Genomic DNA, 15,266 nt, shown 5'->3' with positions numbered 1-15,266 from the left:
AATTCCCCTTTTCAGGCCTGAACCCGATTTATTGTCCTTGCGGAATCTAGACAAAAAATACGCACCCTTATTTTAATCATCGATTACACACCTATAAACTTTTCACCTCAGCACCATTTATAACAGCACCTTCAACCTAAAACCCATTCAGTGGAATTGAAACTAACCAGAATTTTATTTTACATAAATAATTTGTTATTCGTAGATTGGTTTAAATTCACAAAACTATTCGACAATTTCGAAAACTAGTTAACTTAGTGCTTTGCTGAATAACACCGCTCTATTTAGTAAAGCAACAGGAATATTTGTTAAGGAGTATATCATAATAATTATCTTACTGTACAGAAGACGGTAGCAACTCCCTCAGGGTATGTGCTTAGGAACCAATACATTTGGTAGAATAATCACAACATCTAATATTAACGTGTTATACATTTCAGGTTCATGTCACCTCCAGTGAATCAAAATGTGGATTTCCAATGAGTTTGGGTTCCTGTTTCTTACAGCTTTAACATTGAGTTATCTGAATTTATACGAAGCCTTCGAAACAAGTAAGTGAAATATTTAACTGATAACACGTATTTTACAACGACCCAAGTAAATATTTGTAGAACTTTATAAATTTCAACTTACAAAATTGAATACGTCTCTATCAATATCAAAATCAAAATATAACATACATTTTCTTAATTTCAATTACACTACAATAACAATAATATTTCATAGTATTTATATCATATTTCATATCATATTATCATTATGTTCTTACCAAGCTTTGAAAGTAATCTTATTTCGCACAGATGGTCGTAATGCCACTTGAAAGCAAGAACTAAAGGGTTATTATGAGCACACAAGTGCGAAGTGTGCGGTTTCCAAAATTTTAAACGTTACTTAAATTATACCATACCAAAACAAAATGTATAATTATTAGAATAATTGCAAGTAAAAATCAATTCAAAATATTGGTTAACTGTTGTAAAGGGTTAACTCAAGCGTATTTTGTTTAATCAATTTACTTACTAAAAAAATAATTCACGAATGATAAGAAGAATAGCAGTCTACTATAAACAATATTTTCGACAAAGACTACAATCGAAGAATTATCTAAATCTACATAGAATTCAATTTTAGCGAAAAACCTTTTAAAGAGTGGCAGAAAACAAAAATTTTATTCTTGACAATGATTTACTTTTTTACTTTTTTTAATTTTTGTACCAATTAATACTAAAATTTCTACCAATTAATTTCTAAAAGCACATTTTTTACCAAAAAATGCTAACCACTATTCAGCATATGAGTTCAAAACTACTATTATTTAGAGTCTTTGAAGGTACCGTTTCGACAATCTAAGAAAATGAGTTTTTAGTAAATTCAATCAACGCAAATTATTTTTAATCATCATCGACATCGATATATTTGATAGTTTATGATTAAAGCAACAATCATTATTTTTACGATTCTTTCAATTGATTTTGTTGTATTTGTGTCGACTAAAATATATGTAGTTCTATTTTAATAACGACCTACTTATTCACGTTTCTTTTTTCTATGATAATTAAGTGACAAATAATAATCTACAGAGATAAATGCTGTTTCAGAATTCATTCACTTAATTTTGTTTTGTGCTACTTGCTAATTTAAAGTTAATTTAAAATTTACCATTTAATTATAGAAACAACGGTTTTATTAATAAGATATGACTGGTTTATTCTGTAAAACAATTATAATTATCAAAAAATGATTTGTCTCATTAGAAAAATAATAATGAGTTTTCATTAATTGCTTTTTGCCCATTTGCCCAAATGAGTCCGCAAAATAGCTATTTTTGGGAGCGTATACAAAAAAATATTTTTTTCATTGTAGTTTTCGGGTTACAATACAATCTAAAACTAGACTACAACAGGTTATTTTATAAATTAATTAAACCACTAGAACAGCAACCAGATCTATTATTTATTTACGAGAGAAAGGCAACAAATAGATAAATTCAAAACTATACGTTTAGTTTCATCACCAGATGTTTTGGTGTTAATAATACAATAATGCTTAAATATTTACGCCCAATTTGAAATTATTAGATTAATTTTAAATATTTGCCATAGCGAAATTGGCTTTTCCAAATAAACTTCAATTTGTAAAGCTTGTATTCACTTTTATATAAGTTACAAATTGTGGTAGGTACAAATGGTCACACTATTATTTGAACCCACACTTTCTGCTTTCTATTCAAGCCAAATTTTTAAAGAAATGCCTCAGGTATTGGATACGTAAACAGAAACCAAATCCATAAATCACCAAACGGTCTCAATGTAACATATGTTTGTAGACATATCGGCGCTTTTATGTCAAAAATAACAAAAGATTTTATTTTATGAACATGTCCACCGTCAACGCAACGTAAGTGTGCGACAGACAATTTAACTCATTATAAATTATTATTCGTATTCACAAAATTTAATATGCAGAGGAAATCTAGATTTAAGTGATTTTTTAAACAAACCACTCTAATTAGATTATATTGGAAAGTTTTTTGTTTCCTTTTTCGAAGCAATTTGAAACTGTGTAAAGGGCGAAAATTCATAAAACTCAATAACACAATTCGCATTCAATTTAAATAAATTCCATAACATCATTCTGACTCCAAATTAATCGTGAAGTGCTCTCTCAACTCCCAACGCCGTGCGATGTCATAGAAACAGCCGCATTTGTAGCAATATCATCCTACTTCTTGTTATAAGCCTCCCATGATACACATCTTACACTAGCATTTAATTTAATCTTACATATAACTGGATTTCTGGAACGCACCATCTGGAAATATTTGATTGTGTATGCCAAGAGTATAATCGAAAGGATTTGTTCCACAATACCCTGCTACTGTCTAGTGACCGGGAATGTTCAATACCAATATACTGTACAGGAATGCAAAGGCCGTTTGTCAACCGAAAATACTTCATAACGGAATACACGCATTGTAACCTGTTACTCACTAAATTATCCACCGCACTTGATATTCGTACACCATAGTTTTGCACGCCTTGCGCAAAAATACTTTTGCAACTTGCAGACACATATTGTTATTAATTGTTAAACAGCCTTAGTAATAAAAGATTTTATAAATGTTCTTTTTTTATAAAAAATATATCGAATTTTCTATTTGGGATACAAAAAATCTGAGAAAACTACCTAAGTACCTAAATTTCGTGGTGTAGGTATGTACAAACCCATTTTTTCGTAACACGCACCGTTTTCTGGATATAAGCAAAAAAACAAAATAGCACTTTCTTGGTGCCCCCCTGCGCTCCGCTTACCACAGACAAGCTGGGACTGTTAGTACATTTACTTGGTAACTAATTCAAACAGCCTTAAAGACAAGTCCTAATAGATTTGCTTTTAAAAATTTGAAGCAGTTCACATTATTGTCATCCTTGTCAATAAAAATTACATTTTTTTGCCCAATTTCGTACAATTAAGTTTTTCCATTTGTTTTAACTTAGTATATTTGCAGTGAAAAAATTTAATCTTGCAATAGCACAATTTAGAACTTTAATGTTTCACTCTAAAAGATTTTAGAAAACCTAACTTAAAACAAAAGATCTAACAATTCCTAAAATACAAATAATTAAAAATTAAAATTAAAATAAGAATAACATATTCAAATTAAGAGCTGGCTTTTCTTGCATGTTGAGCTAGCAGTTTAGAATTTCACTGTTCTTAGAAAGATTTTCGCCATATAAAAATATTCTGATGGAAACACTTTTTTGCCTGTCTATCACGAGTTTACTCCAAAACAGTACTAAAAATTATCATTTCACAATTTTACAAAAACAAACATTCTAAAAAGATTGAATGGTAGTGAAATTTTAGTATTCCTTAAAAGATAGCATTAAACAGTTACAACTTTGCCGTAAACACCTAGTTTTACCTACATGCTTACTAAAAATTAGAAACAAAAACATTGAACTTGCCATGGGCATTATTTGATACCTATGGCCCTTGGGTGATTTACAAGAACCTCGTACTGGAGGCCCTCGACCTTAGAAACCTGTCGTCCTCGGTGGCTACAAAAAACATCCAATGATGCCCTTGGCACATAAATAATTATAACCACTTTTTCTATCATTAAATTTTAAAGTTTATATTTTTGTAGACCACAGTTGAATGATTGTAAAGTAGAGTTTAGAATAAGTGATGTGGTCTCTGATGTAATTTAAAAGTGCCATAATAAATGCAGCCAATATATGACTTTCAAGGAACTTCCTCAGTTTAAATACGTAATTCAGGCTCATTAAATATTTATCAGCAAATTTATTTCAACTGCCGGTTCCGTTTTTGTTCGGTGAAAAAAGGGAGAAAGCATAGCTTTTTTCGTTTAATAGGACAACAAAAACTTACAGACTTTCTAAAACCTCGGGGGATGAAGAAGGAAGCACGAAAGGTACTTTCCGAACGCCAATAACCTGTACATGTTGCAATGCCACGTCAAACGACGTCGTTTTAAACTGTTATCAAGTAAAAGCGATGGAGCGTATAAAAGAATTTTATGAACACTTAAGAAATAAATAAATTTATCGTTTTATAGAAAGTTTTTTTCGATTAAAAATCAAATGTATTGTAGGATTGTACGTCAGAATTGAGTGTAGGTAATAATTAAAATTGTTCACAACATAACGATCATTGATTTACATATATAGAAAGACAAAAATCTAGATCAAGGACTGCATGTTTTGTACGGAAACCTGGAAAACTAAAAATGTTTTTATATCACAGTTTACAATTCAAAAACTAACATTTATTTTGATAAATGCATCATATTTTACCTTCAATCGCACATGCAACATAAAATTCTCTACAGAGTTGCATGCAGTTGGATTCTTTTTATAATTCCTCAAGAGTAGAAATTTACAAGTATTACTGTTACTGTCAATTTTAAAACTTTTTACATTTGTTCCAATACCCAAAGATCAATAGTAATACGTTTTTGTCTTTTTGAAATACAATTTAGACTATTTTGAACTACATTTTTAAAATTGTCAAGTGTTGTATTTTTATTTAATATTTCAACACTGTAATTACGCACAAAATCTATATTTATGCAAGCCAATTTGGTCTTATTAATTAACAACTTTTATTAATGTAAAAATGTTTCAGTTGCTAAAATTTTGATTTAATAAAATTTTGAAATAAAAACTATAATTATTTCTGTTAGTATTTAATTGAGATGTTTTTATGGTGCTATAAAATGAAATAACTAGCAATAAACTAATCAATAATATATGTATACATAATAGCTATGTTATGAGCAACGTATTTTATAAATTTAAACCACACACGCCTATATTTAAAATTAAGCACCTATGATGACCAACACAAAAGCACCTGAAATTCTATTCTAATTAAGAAATTTTAATATATCGCTGATTGTGACATGTCAGCGTCCTTGTTGTCATCAATAAATTAAAAGAGAAAATTTTATTGATTTAGGGAATTATTGTAATAATCACTAATCTATAGATATTATATTTAGAAATGTCATTTAATATTTAATTTAATTTAATATTTTATTTTTAATTTTAGTGAAGAAATAGATGAAATCCGGAGAAAACTAAGATATTGTATTATATTATAATTGTTAACAAATCAATGAATTAGCAATTAAAACAAAATATCAAAGTCGTGCATAAACAATAATATACCAACTAGGTTTTCTAACTAATATAGCAATTATCGGTCATTATAGTTTAATGTTATTAATACTCAATAACTTATTGATTTACACAATAACCACAACAGTTGAAATTAACATATGTTCATAAACAATAATACAAACATACATTTTTCAAAAAATGTTGCAGTGGTTGATAATGTTCATAATATCTGCCTTAAACTAAAGTTAAAATATTTATTAATTTAAAATTTAGGATTTTTATTAAAAAGTAAAAGGTAACGTTCGAAATTTCTAAAGATAAGTCAAAAATTATAAGTTGTACAGACACGTTATTAAATTATTATTATAATTATACAGAGTGATTCAGCTAAGTCAACTTACGTTCTTTTCTTTTAAAGAAAAACGACCATAAATGCTATAATTTGTTCTTTTTCATATTGTTGCATTATAAATCTCATATTTCTTACAGTGCAAGCGTAACTATAATCATAATAAGAAAATGGCTTATTATTTAAAATAAAAATCATTAATTAGTATAGAGTTGCATGCTGGAAATGTACACCGATTGCACGAGAACGTAACACATTGGTATCATTATGAGTTCCATAGGAAACGATATCGTTTTTAGTGTCCCGATAGGACACGAATCTGATTCAAACGTGCAGCGAACATGACAGTGTCACATAAAACATACCACCCCTGTGATTATATATAAAACGGATGTTTTAACGGTGCACATTATGAAAAACTGCCAACGCCACCACCATATAGCTGACACAAAATATTAATAAATAACTAAGAGAAAAACCACAATTCTAACACAGAGGGATTGTTCGGTACCTACCGTACCCAATCGGTACGCACACCTCTAAATAAGGGTAAATTGTACGTCCACTTGGACAACAAAAGTTTTAGTTTGTAAGAGTTTTTTGTAACCCGTCAAAAGGAAAAGTTGTTTTAATATAATGTTTAAAAATCAAGAATATTTTTCCAAACCATCAATCCCGTTCCGCTAAAGTTTCCCCAGACAAGAAACTAAACAAGGATGATTCTTATAAGGGTTAATTAGTTTGTTTCTTAAAACTGTATTGGCAATTTTATCCCGGCGCATCCACCAAATTTAACAACAACCAATATTGATGCATACTTTTAATTTAATTTTATTTTTTTTAATTAGTTTGTTTCTTAAAACTGTATTAGCAAAGATAAATTTATCCCGGCGCATCCACCAAATTTAACTACAACCAAAGTTGAACGCAATTTCAGCATTTATTTTTTTTTGAAAAATACAACGTAATTCTAAATAAAATAGAAGTAAAAAAAATGTGTGGATTATACAACAAAAAAAACTCCAATTTATTTACTTTTTAATGTCCTTAATTTGTAACTTTTAAAGTACACGGACTTGCCAAGATTGTAAATGTGCATTAAGCAAACGTAAAATAACAACAAAAATAGCGCATGGTATTACAGTAAGGCAATGTTCCTGCAAAATCAAGAGGATTTGCAAGTTTAAAATTTAACATTTGCATTTCAATAATCTAGTTCGCTTCCAACTTTACTAACCAGATAAATCACGTAGTTTGGATAAAATTAACGTTAAAACTGTATGGACTTAATTATTATTCTAAAGTGCTTAGCTTTATTTTTACGAAAAATTTACAATGGAAATATTTTAAACTCGATATAGCTTGATATGTGGGAAAACAAGTTTATACGAAATACATTACAACGAAAAAGCTGCACAAACGCGCTCTAAGTAACTACGTGCATGTAAATTTAAACATATTAGTTCTCAAAAGAAAGTTAAAATTTTCAACAAGTATTGTAGGTTTGAGTGTTGCTATTTTTAGACTTCATTAAATTTTGAAATATGTATAAATTTTTAACATTTTAAATATGTATGTTAAAATATGTTGGCAGAATCGGTCTAAATTCTGTTCCAAATTATAGTCTACATTTAAACAACATAATAGAGGACAGAGGTAGTATTTTTCATTACTATACAAGCCTAAAACTTTGCAGTCTAATACCTCACTAAATAATAGAGACAGAACATTGATTTTTTTTTAAATATACAAAATTTGGTAAGGAAAATTTAGAGTGAATACAACCTTTAGTTACGAAAGGTGAAATCAAGAATTTTAGTTTTTACAATTACAATAACTGCTTCAAAACTGCTAAATATGTATTTTTTTTTCTACAAAGCATTCTAGACTAGAACAGTTGTAAGAAACAGATTTAAATTGCCTAATTTCTAATTTTGCAAAATAATTTATAAGATAATTAGGTTTTTTTATGATGAAAACCAAAATAGAATCGTTAGCACTTATGCAACTCTGACTGTGGTTTCTAGCAGTTCTTAGAGTATATTTTTATTAAACAAGACGAGCCATTAAAGTAATATACCTTGCCCTCATTGGCTAACCATTGGCTTTTGTGAAACAGAATTTAGCTCATTTTAAATAAATATAAAACGAAACACCAAAATAGACAAATAGATAGATTTTTATTGACTCACAAAAAGCACTAGTACTACTTACTATGGTGTTAAATTTTAAATAAATTATTTTGTCAATATTTTAGTACTAAAAAATTATTAACAAATAAAATGAAAGAATCTAAGGAGTCTTAAGTGAAAAAACTTGTATGTTAAACTTTTTTCAAAATATAAATTTAGATTCTAAAAATCGCATGTGTTGGTAAGTGAATAGAGTTGAACTGTGTTTTAAAACACCCGTGCGCGAAATTCGATGTGAGTAATGAATTACCTACATAAATTAGTGGATGGCATTTCAGATGTCATTAAATCTCCGTATCATTTTAAAGTTAGTAAATTAGCGTTTAGATTTCTAACCACTTAGCAACTTTGACAATTTAAACCGAAAGCTTTCGACATTGTGAATGTGGGCTTCGATTCATGACAGGTTCGCTGATGCTGCATTTATCCCATTTAGTTGTCAACTTTTGTATGCGATGCATTTTGAACGAACTTTATTTGTGACATTCTGCAATTCTTCCTCTAGGTAATACAAAAGCACAATTAACGCATGCAAAGAGCTAACTTAATAGCGATTACTTAATGTTTGCAGTTTTAGAATTTCATTTTAAAAACTAGTTGAAACAAATTTCACGTCGGCCTATTCGTCTTGAAGAGTGACATGCAATTTACTGGTTCGGTCTGTGGATTTAGTTCAGTAGAAGAGTGCAGCGATTCGAGAGCGGTGGAAAAGAGAATTTGTAGTGACCCGGAATACCGGAGTCTGCCCGGAACCGTGACTTCGGACTACGTTAATTTAAATGAGCTTCTATTTTAGGAAAACATTTTTAAATACTCATCTGTATCGCAAAATTACTTCGGCTTGGATTCAACTTAAATTCGATATGATTGCAGCTCGATGTAATTTCAATCAAAGGTTCTGAAAATAAAACGATAGCTTTTGCGAGCTATGATTTGTATGACTTTTAAAGCAAATTAAGCTTGATTTAAGCTGAAATGCGGAAAACTTGGTTATTCCGACATTTGCTACATATTTAACCGAGCGTTACGCCCGCATCAAAACCATTGAAAAAATCAAAGTCAAAATCGATATTCACAGTTTGGAAATGCAAATTAAAACTAGCTTTTTATTTTCTTTACTTTGTTTGTATTGATTTCAAGTCAAAAATGACATTTTAACATGAATAAAACGATTTTGTCTTGGTACAGAAGGCACGTGCATTTCATATTTTCTCAAAATTTTACAAGACAAAACAAAACAATGATGCACACCACTTGGAATAAAGTTGATCTCATTTTAAATTTATAAATGATTTACAAGCACTGAACCAAGACTTGGAAAATATTTCATAAAATACACACTCTTAAAAAATACTCAAATCGTATCGTTTTCGTAAGTAGTTATTTTAAAAAGTAATAATAGAATATTTTGCGTGATTTGCACTGTCATAATAATTTCTACATTATCTTATATCAAGGGAATTTGAGTTTTATAACAGTATAACAAAAATTATTCTATACATACATAAATCAAAAATTTCTTGTGAGAAAATATCCGTCGCGAAATAAAAACAGCAAAATTAAAGAGAAAGCAGAGATGAAGCTCGTGAAATCGATGCATAACACCTACTCGAATTACTATAACTTGAATTGTGTTGGGATGTTGGGTAAATGTGAATGTACAGGCTGTATTATAAAAAACGCCTGAAGCCTTAACTCCATTATTTTTAAAAATATGACAATACTTCTTAGAACAAAGTTGAGCAGTTTCTTGTCATCTATTTTTTGGCATAGATGCTCAGTCAATGTCTCCTGCTTCCTGTTTCACCAGAAGTGACATTTAAGTTTTTTTAAATGTAACACCCTATATATATTATTTTTAAATTTATTATTAAAATGTCTTTCAACAAGCTCACTTACTATTATTTATCACTAACTTTTGATTTTAGGCAATTTGAAAATTAAATAAATTAGATTGTGGAAAGAATTTTATCTAAGACAAGCAAACGATTAGTAACAAAAAAAACTGTTATATTTGAGCAAAAAAGTATTATAATGTCTTTAAAAGTAATAAAATTAGGACTTGTTTTCTTTATAATACAGCTTGTATAATTTGAACTATATAGCAGGATTGTAAATAAAATTAAAACACCTGTAGAGAGAGACTTTACTTAGAATAAATCATACAAAACAATTTAAAATCTTCACATTTCATAGTTTTCTGACTCAAAAATGATTTACTTAAAAGAAGATGTGATAGTAGAAAAAGTATACTATACAACTCAAGTAGATTTACACTTTTACAACTTTTACAAAATAGACTATTAAAAACTCTGAGAACAAATGCATTCGAAGTTTTGCATCTGAAGATATTTGCAATGTCAATATTCAGGAGTGTTTATACAACAAAATATAAATTTCTTTCTGTAGATATTTTTCAATATACACCTACAATCTACATTTCGTGCCGCGGATGAAAGCATATCCGCGTCAGTTTGAGCTGTTTCAAACCGATGATTGTTTCAAACCTCTTACGATGATATAAAAGTGATTGACAGTGAAACGCGAATTTAAATTTGCAAAACTACAATTTTCAGGTGGAAAATAATCTGAAAACTTCCCACTGTAATAAAATCCACTCCAGCTGCGAAGTCTAGATGAATAATTCCGCATCATTTAATTTGAAGTGAAATTAAAAAATATTCTGCAAGTTTCTCCATAAATTCTGATTTGCGTGCCTGTTGCGTTCAATTAAGTAAATCAATGTTTTCACGATAAAGTTAGGATGCATTGCCAAAAGGTGCAGCGCATGAACAAACCACAGGTGGTGCACGATTAAATCAAATCACGGCTAAACAACAATGATTAGGGAGGATTATGTAACAGCAGTTGGCCAGATGCTCCATCGCATTCCACTAAACCGAACATACCCATTTACATTGTATAATCCTAAAGAAAAACGTGTATGCAAATCTGACCATCAATCATTCTGTTTCTTGTAAGACAGCATGTAATCCCAAGAACTTAAAAACGCAACCTTGTTTACGTCCATGTGATGTAAACACAACAAAATTTTGATGTCACAACAAAATACAATCTAAAATTTTTGCACATTTAATATGACATCCTGCATTTTGTCCACAAGCAGTTCCAAATCCTCGAAAAAAAAACAAATTTTAATTGATAAACAGGACTTGTATTTTTATAAATATTTCTTTTTAAATTCTTTATATTTGTATAGATCCAATTTTTATTTTACCTGAAATAACTTTTTAATTGTGATTTTAATGTGTGTAGTTTTATTTTTCGACATGCATGAACCCGATAAATATTTATTGTAAGAAACCAAACACAATTAAAAAAAGATCAATTTGGACTCCTTTTCAGAATTCTTTAAAAATGAACGAGTAGATTATGTCGTTAATAAAAAATTTAAAACAACGTTTGTGTTCTAATTAATATTAAATGAGTTATTAAACATTTACTTATTAATTTTGGATTAACTTTAAAGTACATAGTTTTAAACCTAATATAGTTTAAATTGCACTTTAATGGTAATAGTTCTTTTTTATTTATGTAGTTTTTATTTTTGTGTTTTTAGTATATACCATTAACCTTCCAGAAAAGTCATCTACGTATATTTTTCTTAATCCATCTCATTTTCAGTGTAAAGCAGAAGAAAAACAAATGTGAAATTACTTCCGTTCTTAAAGTGAATTTACAACTCTCCGAGAAATCGGAAAACTAATTTCAAGAATATGTTTTAAATCTGCGGCATTTGCAATCGGAATGCACAACATAATAGAAATTTTCAGATACATGAATAATTGAAAAAAGTCCTGCTACTTTGTTACACCATTTAATTATATTTTATTTTGCAGGAACTAAGTAAATACAATTAGTTTTACTTATTTCAACTAATATAAATAATCTAAGATAAGGTTTTAATGAGCTAAGGTTTGTTCCTTGTCATTTCTACTGGCTGTATCCGACAAGACCTTCACCTGGCTTATTAAACTATTCCGATATTATCACAACTTCTGAGAGTTTAGTTCATGAATTGTAATACCAACCAATAAGATCAAACAAACAATACCTTCTGCCTACCCATAACTCTACAATAACATTGCAATATTGGTTTTAGTTCGATCTCGGTATACTTTTTTTTCTGAAACAATTTCAAAACACAATGTGGGTGTATTTCATTCTAACTTTTGTAATTATTTTAATATTTCAATGAGCAAACTGAGTTATTTGAAGAAAATTTCGAACTTTGATATCAACTGGAAGCGTAACTTTCGTTTAAAGCAATTGTAATAAAAGAGCTAATTTAGCAAATTTCCACAATGAAGAGAACCTTTACAAACGCCCTCGATATTATTCCTGAAAATATGAGACGATAAATCACGCAGGCGGCGAAAGGAACTACCTGTTCCCGACTCGAGTAATCAGAGAACATTTCTGCATGTAAAGTTTATGAAAGCTCGCATGAATCTTGAATTAATATGCCGCAGGCCTTGTGTTATTACGTGATGAGAACAGCTCACGTGACCGGGTTACTGCATCAGTTCAAGAAGACCGCGGGCACGGTTTCCACTTCGACCTACAGACGTATAATCATATTTGTATGTATGTCTTTGTAGAAAAACTTTTTTCAATTAATTTGTCTAATAAGCTCGCAACGGGGCGCTGAAACGAGCTTCCATACTCACGAAACTGGAAGCGACTTGCACCGACAACCGAGATGATTGCCTAAATATGCAAGCTTGTTTAATCACATTGTGTGCTCCTACACATGCTATTCATAACCAACACCACAGACTTATCTTCAGGAAAACTACAGGAGGCAACCTACATACAAGCTAATTCTGATGCAGAAATAACATATTTGTAGTTGAAGCTAAAGGTAGATTTAGTTAATTTGTTCCTGTATTCATCAATTTGTTTAATTTGTGAACAAAAGTTTTGTATTTGAAAAGTAATTATATTTTTTTACAAAAATGCACAATATGCTTTAATTTCAGTCACCCAAATAAATATGCAAGTAGATATTTTTCTATTTAAATGCATAAACAAGTTTTCAATATGAATAGTAAATGCAGTTGATTTAAATGCACTACTAAAAACAATCGGATTTCACAAGTTACGCACAATATTTTGCTAAATTAATATTCAATTGCTTCTGTAGCAGTTTGTCTTACTTCTGGGGGAGTACACTGCTCCATTTTAACAATTTTAATATCAGATTCATACATCATTTCAATATTTTTTTGACATTTTGAAATTCAAAAATCAACCAAGCAGTTTAGATGACCTAGATGGCCTAAATCTTATCTTGGTTAAAATTTTATTTTATTCAAATTTTTGTCTAAAAATGATGTGATTGTGAATAAAATAGTATACAAACCTTGGTGGTGATGCCATATTTACGATCTCGTTTGTAATGTACTATTATGTCTGTTCGAAAACCATATTGCAAACAAACAAAAACAAAAATTGTAGAAATATAAAAAGTAACAATGATATTTGTGTTTTTGAAAGCTACAGTTTTAAAAATGTCAAATTACAAAAAAAAATCCAGGCAGAAATTAATATAAAAATAATTGAAAATTTTAACAACCTTACAGAGCTTACATTTCTCAAAATATAACTTGGGCATTTTTGCCATAAGCCCTCGGTAGATGTCGTAATCACTAAAAGGACACCTTATATTTTAGTTATAAGAGTATCTACAAATATAAATAAATTACTTCTTTCTTCATTTTGATTTTTTTATTCTACGAACAAAACCTTCTGTATCTCAAAAACTATAAATTTGAATAAGGCAAGTTAAGTTACTTTGACTTCTATTGTTATAGTACATTACAAGCGAGGTGGTAAATATGGCATTACCCCGAGTGCTTATGTATACGATGGAGAGGCGCTAGCCTTAAGATCGGATAAATCACATGACATTGACATTTCAGAAATGTCAAAAAAATATATTGAAATAATGTCTGAATCTGATATTAAAATTGTTGAAAAAGAGTAGTGCGCTCCCCCAGAAGTAGAAAAACTGCTACAGAAGCAATTGAATACTAATTTAGCAAAATATTATGCGTAACTTGACAATTTGAAAGAAACAATTCCCGGTATTTTTGTAATTTGAACGTTGGCAATCCTACATATTACCGCCCAAGAGAAGTAATGTTATTACTCCTCATGAGATATAATGATGTGTTTCCCAACCTTTAAAAGGTTAGTAATCGGCATATTACATTAGCGATTGTGAATAGAAATATTTGCACACACTTCAAAATCACCCTTTGTATTTTTGTTGAATAACGGTGTAATCATGATTATTAAATATGAAATTTAATTTTCAACTACTGAAAACAAAATAATTAGGTTGGTACATGTATTTTGATTTCTATATTTATAGAATGTTTTTCGTTAATTAAATTTATTTCCACATCAAACACCCAAAAAATTGTTTCACATAATTTAATATATTTAAATAGGAAGCCATTTATAAAAAATCATCATGTGTCCAGACAGGATAAATGGAGTGCAATGTTTGCACTGCATAATAAATTCAGCAAAAGATTATGAGGGATGCGTTGCACTGAACGTATGTTTGTTTCAGGATCGTGTAATGAACCACTCGGAATGGAATCTGGCACCATTCCTGATGAGGCCATTACTGCCAGCTCCTCTTATGTTCCTAATGTTGGTCCTCGAAACGGCAGGTAATTACCTTATTTAAAATGTACTTTATTAGCTCAAACAATTCAAAAATATCGACAAATTTACCCGCTATTACCTTCCCAATAGAGATTCAAGCTAAAAAGTTGTTTTCCTATTTTTAGTTTAATCATTTAAAAATATAATTCCTCCACTTTGTCTTTGTCTTGTCATGTATTCATAAAGTTAAGATCCCTTTGTCACATTAATTACGTCTGCCACCGTGTACACTATTGTTTTGTGTCCTAATGGTTTTTATTCGTCGGTAAATATATTATTAGCGTCATAAGCCATAAGCTTATCTAAACATAAAGCGGACGATAGAATAATCCGGTTGTGAATGATAATAAGGTGCAATGGCAAACATAACATAAA

At 29.6% G+C, this 15,266-nt stretch overlaps 1 protein-coding gene across 2 annotated transcripts in view; it reads left to right on the top strand.

Moving 5' to 3' along the window:
• Nucleotides 1-15,266, top strand: part of LOC123014542 (discoidin domain-containing receptor 2-like) — a 60,081-nt gene that overhangs the window by 13,708 nt on the left and 31,107 nt on the right. Inside the window, exons 1-3 of one of the 2 annotated variants that reach the window (XM_044413710.1) lie at nucleotides 275-368; nucleotides 441-551; nucleotides 14,794-14,896. In XM_044413710.1, coding sequence (XP_044269645.1) covers nucleotides 467-551; nucleotides 14,794-14,896 — 188 coding nt within the window. In that variant the 5' untranslated portion in view covers nucleotides 275-368; nucleotides 441-466. Of the gene's footprint in view, nucleotides 1-274; nucleotides 369-440; nucleotides 552-14,793; nucleotides 14,897-15,266 lie in introns of those variants that run through there. The other variant, XM_044413709.1, reaches the window with a different exon arrangement.

This window comes from Tribolium madens, unplaced genomic scaffold, assembly GCF_015345945.1.
Source record: "Tribolium madens isolate multiple individuals breed KSU strain unplaced genomic scaffold, Tmad_KSU_1.1 Scaffold_97;HRSCAF=244;Tcas5.2_LG3a, whole genome shotgun sequence".
NCBI classification, from domain to species: Eukaryota; Metazoa; Arthropoda; class Insecta; order Coleoptera; family Tenebrionidae; genus Tribolium; species Tribolium madens.
Note: the sequence above shows the minus strand (reverse complement) of the source record. Positions and strands in the feature narration are given on the sequence as shown.